We start from the raw sequence: 9,161 nt of genomic DNA, 5'->3' as shown, positions 1-9,161 counted from the left end.
AGCTTGCCAAAGGGTCTGAGTCAGCCCACTGGATGGGTTTACACAGCATGAAATAAATCTTCATGTACATATTATAACAACAACAGACTCGATGTATGTGGAAAAACTGAGATGTTGTTGAAATCTCACTTATTTGTCTGAATACATGTCATTTCATCTGTTCATCATCTGTTTTTTTAAATGTTAAATTATTCTATAAAATTGTTCCCAGACATATGTTGATGTTGCAGGTGGTTAAGGGTGTTGCAAGGCTTCTAAAATCTCAGTCAGTAAAGTCTTCTTGTCTTACCCCAGCGTGATGCAGGCCTCTCGGACCACCTGGGAGCGCAGGTCTTTAGCTGACAGCTTGAAGGAAGCCTCAAGAAGTCGAAGCTGCTGAGGGAAACCTTCATAATCAGTGGCCCCCGCCAACATGAGGGAACGGACCTTCTTCAGCTACAGAGGAATGAGAAAAGAGAAAAAAAATGTCATGATCAAATATATATTACCTATCATCTTTATATGTAAGTGTGTGTGTGTTTTAAAGAGGACACATGTGCTTCCAGAATCTCACCGCAACCACTCGGTGCTCCCAGTCATGTTTGTCATCAGACAGCACTTCTCTGATCTTGGTCAGCTGGTCCTCGAGCTCTCTGTTAGAGTAGATCTGTGCACAACGGGACAGGAAGGGAAGCCACAATATTAGCAGGACTTATTTCAATATGGTGCACCAAAGTGACTGACCCCAAATCACCAGACTGTGCAGTTCCTCTAATGTCCACTAGAGGCTCAGGCAGTGAATCAGTCCCCACGTTATTAAAATGTCCAACTTTACAGCAGAAATAAACATGTTTACAGACTGATACAAAGACTGTTTTGGTGCAATGTTTTAATCAAGGCTTAAAGTTTGCATTGTCGGGGGCGTGGCTGTAGCTGCTAACTGCCTGTGAGGCTTTACCTCAGTTAATTGGAGTCCCTGAACTGGAGCTCTGCAAGGTGTTTGTGCTGTTGGAGCCTTTTGAAACATTTTTAAAGCAATAATCTGATTACTCTAGATAACCAGATAACCAATTAGCTAGCATTAACTGCCTTCCTACCCCACCCTTTTGTCTCAGTGCAGCCAAGAGCAATAAAGCTAGAATTATATCAGTTTTTTAAATGCTGTCTGTTTTGATTAAACATCCAGGTGGTGTGAGATGAAACATCGTGGATTCATTAAAGTCAATCTGACATGACATCCAGAAATCATGAACGCCTTTAAGTCATGTGGAAGTAGTTTTAAGGCACTTCATGATTCAGCTGTTCAGGTATTTTCAATAAAGCCAAGAATCCCAACCACATGATGATAGCAACCTGTGCTATCATCATGAGATGGACCAAGTATTTTGGACCATCACACAGGTGTGGACCAATTACCTCTAACACTCCTAAAGCCACACCCTCTGGGAAATCTAACTACCATCATACTAAAGCAAGGTTTCATATGGAGAATGTGGCCAGCTCACCTGGACTGAGGGCACGTCTTCAAAGGCTTTAATGAAATCCTCTTCATCAACAGCACCAGCAGCAGCTTCTTTACCTTTGAAAAATATACATAAGGCATTTTAAATGGTATTCAACAGCATCTTTTAAACTACGAATTTGACCAAAGAACAGAAGCCTTGGTTCAGTCATTAACAACCTGCTCTCAATGCAAGCACATCTATGACAAACGAAAAACTGCCGTCAAACAAAGATTTCTTTCTAAAACATAACGAATCGCCAGCCAACAGAGCTCGGCTGCCTGAGGGTAAACTGTTATGACCCAGGGTTAAACTAAAATGTGAATAACTGTTCATTAAATCAGAACAAATAGTGACTTTCAGCGGCAGATTATTTATTCCCAGCACTGAGCTGAGCTTGAACCTCTCCCTCACCCGTGGGCTTTGGCGTGGTGGCTGAGCTGGGTCTTCTGACAGAGCTCACTACAGTCCTCCTGCCACTGGGTGGTGCTTTGGAGGAGGAGGAGGAGGACCGGCCTCCGTCCACAGAGTCCTCATCCTCAAAGTTCTTATCTGCAAAAAAGAAGAAGAAGAAATGAGAAAGGGTGTAGGTGACTTAGGCTTTCAATATAGGCTGGCTGACTGTGAGAATTATTTCCCGTAAGGATCAATAAAGCACTGTTCAGTCATCGTTCAGAGGCTGAAATCATTCTCTTAAGTGTTAAACAGCCCTGAGTCATTGCTGCGTTGGATAACCTCTCAGGGGGGAGAGTGCAACACGGGCAATCTGTCAGGTGGTGTATGTATCTGTGCACGTTTTAATCATTCCATCCATCTGACTCTAATCTGGTTTGGCAGCAGTGCACACATGGCCCCCGGCGTCACCTGCCCAACGTGACCACTCACACGAGGGATTAGCCGGTGGTGATATCCGCCAGCTGAGGCACGGAGATAAAGGCGGTGTTTGCAGCCATGATCATGACCGCTGTCTGAGGACATTTAGAGACATTAACTTGCTGTTTAGGAATCAGGTTTGTGCCTTGTCTTTTATTTGTGGAGCCACGTATAATAAACTGATACATAAAATAGAAGCTTCATCCGCACAAGCTGCTCCCTGCATGAAAATCATCATCATGACCAAGAAATACAAAACATGACAGGGACAAAAAGGCAACAGGTTGGCAGACATGAGACGCACAGAGCCAGAGAGAGCAGAGCAATAACAGACAGACAGGAAGCTGTGCAGGGCGAGACGAGCGCGGCGAGGATGAAAATGAGGACAGATAAATGCATCGTTCTTACGAGGGCAGATTTTCTTGCACATCAGCTTCCTCAGCATGTCTCGGCAGCAGCCTCTAACACACACTCTCGCTTTCTTCAGGCATCTCTGTCGAATGGATTGTGTGTGGCTCCGGCACACTCCCAGACAAACCAGCCCTCTCCCTGAGGTGTGTGTGTGTGTGTGTGTGTGTCACAGTAACATCACTGCTGATGCTGTTGGACTAAAGGCTCTAAAAACAGGGAGGGGTCTGAGGTTATGAAGCATTTTGTATTTACTGAGCACAGTTCCTGTACGATGACCACACTGTCGTGTTTAAATGCAGTTTCTCAAAAAGAAGTCAATAATGATGAAGCTTTATCTGCTGCTTATCGAAATGCAGGTCTCGGGGGAATCAGAGATGCTCAGACCTTCTTTATCCAGCCTCGTCCTCCAGCTTGTCTGAAGTGTTCATAAGCCAGCCGTAGAGCAGGGTGATATGGCCAAAAATATTTATCACGATATATATTTGAAAATTTGCGATAACGATATAACCGACGATATAATTGATGCGAGACAAAATACAACTCCACAACATTACTAGCGCAAAAAGACAACCTTCCATTTATTTTCACTTAAACAAGAAGCTGGTTTTTATGTACATTAAAGCTTTATAAAAATGTAACAGTGCAAATGCAAATTCCTTGCTGAAAGTTTAACCAAAAGGCATTTCCAGTAGAAATGGGCTGACATATCCTGAGCATAACCATGTATAATATCCACTGAAGTTAAAAAGAGGTGCTTTGCAACATTAAACTGCAGTGTGCAGTACGCATTTTTCGGACCATAAGGTGCACGGGATTATAAGGCACATTAAGCGAAACAAAGCAGTCCGATAAATCAAACTTTATTAAACTCATTCTTCTTGCTTCCTCCACTTCTGTACCATTGATTCATTAATGTTGAATTCTCTGGCAGCTGCTCTATTCCCATGTTGCTGCAGTATATTAATGACTAACCTCGTATTGTGGATGGATTATCTCAGTTGTTCTCCTGACTGAAGTTTGGTCCGTTTACAGCATCCTGCCATGCGATTGCATTTGTCTCTAACCATGAAGAACCTTCACGTTAACTTTTATAAGTGGAAAAGTGTTAGTGTTCGTCCTCCAGCTTCACTGTTTATGTTATGCTAACATAGCTGTGTCGCTAGCGATCACGTAGCACATCATTATATACCAGCTAGCCCAACTTCAGTAACCCTACAAACGTCACTGCTGTTTAGTTTCCTGTCTTCATTTATGTTGGAAGTGATAGCAGAGCTGTACGTTTGAATTTTTTCAGAAATCTCTCAGTCAGAACATGCAATATCATGCTTAGGTAACTAGCGAAACTAGCGAGCTAACTTCCGCTAGCTTCCTGCTAACTTCTAACTCCGTTAAATGTAATAACTTTTGTTTTCATGGATGCCTGGAAGTTAAACTTTATAGTTACACCTGGTAAAGCAGCAATGCTGATCGTTTTATTAAAGATGAAAGAATTTAGACAGTTTTTAACCCTAAGTGATGCTGCAGTGTTGTTTGACCTGAAGGGTTCGGAGTTTAGGACCCAGATTACTCCCAGATTTAAGAGCATCTTAGTCCGACAAATATGACAATAACAACGGCCGCTTGCATGTTCTGCAAAAAAATGTGCTTTGTTGTGTATCTGACGGACAAACACCAAACCAGTTCCACATCACGGAAGTTGCACCATTTTTACAAACCAATTCTGGTTCATCTGTTTCACTCAACAATCGGCCATGTGCGTATGAAAACAAAGGCACTGCGCATGCGCGTTTTACTCCCATTCTATCGCGATATTTCATTTTCCTATCGTTGCCTAACATTATACCGGTATTACCGTGAACGGTATAATATGGCCCAGCCCTAGCCAGCCGATAGATATTTCTTTCCCTGGGAGGTTGGAGGCATCCTGGCCAGTAGCCCAAAGCACCTCGCTTTTTGATGTGGAGGACAAACCCCTCCTGTATGCCCACGTTCTTCACCCTCTCTAAGAGACACTCTCCAGAGGAAGCTCCTTTCTACTGCTTGTATCGGTGATCTCATCCTTTGTCACTGCCCACACCTCGTGTCCATAGGTGAGGGTCGGAATGTAGATCACCAGTAAATCAATAGCTTCTCTGTGGCCCTCTGCTCTCTCTTCACCACAATAGACCAGCACAGCATCCTCATCACTGCAGACCGTCTCTCAATTGCTTACTCGACTCTCAACCCACTCATGATCAAGACCCCTGAGAAACACAGCCTTAGCTCTGTGACTTAGCTCAGCCAATTCTCATCCCAGCCGCTTTATACTTGACTGAAAAACAAAACAAAAAAACAACACAATGTGAGCTGGAAGTCGAACTGACACGTCACCCAGAACACAGATGATGAACACAACGTCTCAAAGAGCCAAGATGTGATCCTGGGTCCATGGAAGTGTGCACTTTAGAGTAAAATAACCAGTACAATCCACACACGAGGTGCAACCAAAGAAGCTCGGTGGGTGCTGAGAAAAGACGTGCAGATGCTATTCGCTCTCTATTCTCTATCGATCGATCTCTATGTGGCTAAACCTCTCAAACAATGAAAAGCCATTAGCTTACTGTAAACCCTTACTTTGCTGCCTGTAAAAAAAAAGACGCACCCCCACGTGCACCTGATATTGGGATTCTCCGTCCCACAAATGCTGCAGGTTGAGTTCCGTTTTGTATTATTGAGGCCCAGAAACACGTGGGGCTGCAGACCCACAGGGCAGATTCAAAGTGTGATGCTGTGGCTCAAAGCTCTGAGCTTTGCAACGACCTACACGTGACAATTATACACTTACTCTGATAACTTATGCCCCACTTGCTCCAAATAACATTAACACACCCAAGAGAGGCCAATACAGCCATATCAGACACAACATAACATAACGTATTAAATCTGCAGTAAAGTGTCTGCTGTAGACATTCATGAATTTAAACTTTGTGATTAAATTCATTATTTTCTTTCCAAAATGTTGGACACTACAAAGACACCTGTGTACACACCTTTTAGGCCAATTTAATATCAAAAGGGTTGTTAGTAAATATGGCCCCATATGGACTTTCTTTCCTTGAGACCATGAGACAAAAGCCCCCTAATCAGTTGCCTGAACCACCCTAACTGACTCCTTTCATCTGTTTGGATTTATTTTTGTTTCTAGAACAGCTCTTTTAGGTATGATCCTTGCAATCCATCACACCACTGTTAGAAAGTCTGATTAAGTGGCCAAGCTGCTCATCAGCGCATCTATTTTTTTTCCATGTTAAAGGAAGTAATCAGTTATCAGACGTCATCCGTAGGCCAGCAAAACCAATAGCCAATCACCTAAACACTCGCCCCCTCGCCTCTTCGTAAAGGCTAACAGCTCGCACACCTAAGCAGAAAGCACAGCGCCCGACCACACAGATGAGAGTATTGATCACAGCTGTCAGAGCAGCTGCTGCCAGCAACGCTGACACAACGGCTGGATTGTGTGTGTGATTTATCCAGGGAGCAATTAAAGCGGCATGCAACATGAGATGAGCAGTTCTCTCACACACACACACACACACACACACACACACACACACACACACAGAAGAGTGTGTGCCACAGCCTGAGGCGGGTCATTAGAGCATCTGAAGGTAAGTGAGTGGTGACAGCAGCAATCAGCCCACAAGCCTCTGGACATCACCTCCATCTTCCTGTAAAGGTTTCATCACTTGTAACAGGCGGAGGTCGTGAGGGACGTCAGCAGTTTAATGTTTTGGGTTTTTTTGTCAGACTAAAACTGTTTGTTCAGTTTCTCATCGATCTTTACACAACTGTGATAAAACACAACACTGGTTACAAGTACTCTGGAAATGTATCAAAAGTATCTGCTGTAGCTGTGAAAGTAAAGCAGGTTTAACACCTCTGTGTTTTATCATCACAGCAAAGCAAAGACGCAACCAAACACGTGAGAAATACATTTCATGAGAAAACAACAACAGTTTATCTGCAGGGGAGAAACAGCAAAAATACTAATCATGTGACTTTAAAAGGGGCCAAGATCTGCATCCATATTACGTTTTTATTTCATCTTAAATTCACTTAAGTATCAGTTCGTTTCCAGCGTGGGTAAGAGAAGAAATGAAAGCAGGGACAGAGAGCAGGTTTGTGTGGGACAGGTCGGGAATTTTGCTTTGCAGAACTTAAAAACAGACACATTTGAATTCTGCAGGTTTGGCAGTAATCATGTCAAGGAGAGGAATACTGCATTTTATCTGAGCTCACTAAATGCAATAAGCCTGAAAGGAAGAACTGTAATGAGTGCATCTTTCTAATTTTCTAGTCTTATAATGTACACTCTACGACCCACAGTGATACAGTTTCTTTGGATAAAAGCTAAACACTGCAGTGTGGACTGTTGAATGTTGATAATTAAAATAGGGGATATTTTCTCAATGGGATAAAAAAATGCTGTGCACTCCCACATAAGAAAAGGGACACTTGGTATACCCCACATCCAGCGCGAGTAACAACGCGATTACATCACCTCCTTCTGAATGGGTGTGTTTTAACCAAATTAACTGCATTTTTATTTTTTTTTATTTTGTAGACACATATTCTCATTTCAGTTTTCATTTCTTATTTCACTGTATTAACTCGTTAGTGTTGTTTAACCCCCTCTGAAAATAAAGGTGCAAATCCTGTTGTTTGAGGACTGAGAGGTGTGCTGCCTTTTCTGTCCACTAGGTGTCAGGATACACTGTAGTAATCTGCATGAAGCCCAGATTTATATAACAGCGAGGATCTTTTTATACAAACAGAAGAAAAGCTCAGGGGAACAGGGGATTAACTGAAAGTTTAGCTCAGGAAAATTCTCTAAATCAAGGACAGAGGGAGGGCCTCTTGCTATCCCACCAGCTCGCTCGGTTTTCTTCTTCACCTTTTTGTCCCTTGGTACCCCCTAAGGGAGCCCAGAAGAGTCCATCAGGGATCTTCATGAAGCCCAAGGCGGTGTCTCCATCACTCACTGCAGCAGTTTAGCTGGTGTTATATAAGACAGCTGACTGGTGATCAGTGTTATATCATAATAAAGACTTCCTATGTTTTCCTAAAACAACAGAGGAGGATTTTTTATTTTTTATTTAAAAAAAAAAAATCACCTTCTGCCTGCAAATTATGTGCTGATGAAATCTGATGTTTACCATCTCCTGAGATTTGCACAGTGTCCCATTTTATTTTAGACCTCATGACTTCTGTTCATACCCGTTTGTTACAGACGGGATTTGATCCGTCAAATTTCGAACAGAAAACTGAGCTTCTTAGAACCACCGAGCAGGAAGGAGCTCACGTCCCTGTGAATTTCTTAGCTGACAACAATCAACATGTGATCAGTTCACCTATAAATCTGTTTGTTCTTGTCTTTGTATGACTGAAAGAAAAGTTATGGAAATATAAAACAAAACCAGATTAAGAATTATAAAAATAAACACGGAATAAATTAATTTGAGGTAAAAAATGAACATAAGACGATAATCTAAATAAAAATAATTAGTAAATGAAATTATAATTACAGGAAAAAAAAAAATCCTAAAACATTTGACCCCCCCTTTTTTAAGGTGAATAAATACTGAAGTAAATTAAGACAATTATCAGCATTAAATTAATTGTTTTGGTTCACATTAACAGCTGATTTATTTCTCTTTATTTTTTAAATACTGCCAGCAAAAAAAAAACAACCCCCCCCCCCCCAAAACACACTCAAAAAGGCCACTCACATACACTCCTCTTGTGGTGTTCAGGTTTTTTTTTTTGGCGCTATTTAATGAAAATCTGTCATTTTTTATCACTTCCTGTCCAACAGGATGGTGTGGGCAGTCTGACACAGTGGTCTCATTACTTCAGTGAGCCTGTGGCTACACATGTCTGTCTCTGTTTCACTAAAACTGTTTCCCCTGGTGTCACCCTGCTTTCAGGGTAGACAAAAAGCACAAAGAGAATTATCGATCACAAGTCCAATGAGCAACGAACACCTACTTTTATAATCCACTGTGGTGATGAGAAAAAGATCCACCTCACTGTCTGTCCCAGTGTTAAGACTCACTTTGTGCAGTCTTTGTTTCCCTAATAACTTTTTCCTCGGGTTTCTGATTTGCTTTTGATAGCACTTAACTTCATTTTTTGCATTATCACGTTTTTTTTTTTTAAATGAGAAAGCAGGATTAAGAAGCTAAATCCATACATTACATACAGACATGTAGCCAAATGAGGAAAGAGAGGCCAACAGAGAGTCAGACTAACAAGAAGCCAGAGCTAGGTGAAGTTGTTCAGGCAGATAAACCAGGTCAGAGCCTGAACCACGTCATTCCAGTAAGTGTGCACCTGTAGGAAGCTGCTCAGCACCTT

At 42.1% G+C, this 9,161-nt stretch overlaps 1 protein-coding gene across 1 annotated transcript in view; it reads right to left on the bottom strand.

Moving 5' to 3' along the window:
• Positions 1-9,161, bottom strand: part of clasp1a (cytoplasmic linker associated protein 1a) — a 95,355-nt gene that overhangs the window by 46,239 nt on the left and 39,955 nt on the right. Inside the window, exons 9-12 of the mRNA XM_085375021.1 lie at positions 1,896-2,033; positions 1,485-1,558; positions 554-646; positions 290-435 (exon numbers count right to left, since the gene is read on the bottom strand). Coding sequence (XP_085231147.1) covers positions 290-435; positions 554-646; positions 1,485-1,558; positions 1,896-2,033 — 451 coding nt within the window. The remainder of the gene's footprint in view (positions 1-289; positions 436-553; positions 647-1,484; positions 1,559-1,895; positions 2,034-9,161) is intronic.

The sequence above is a fragment of the Diplotaxodon limnothrissa genome, linkage group LG16 (genome assembly GCF_057381915.1).
Source record: "Diplotaxodon limnothrissa isolate DT_005_m linkage group LG16, D_limnothrissa_male_GT1.1, whole genome shotgun sequence".
In the NCBI taxonomy this organism is placed as follows: domain Eukaryota; kingdom Metazoa; phylum Chordata; class Actinopteri; order Cichliformes; family Cichlidae; genus Diplotaxodon; species Diplotaxodon limnothrissa.
The sequence above is the reverse complement of the archived record's forward strand: the minus strand, read 5'-3'. Positions and strand labels throughout refer to the sequence as shown.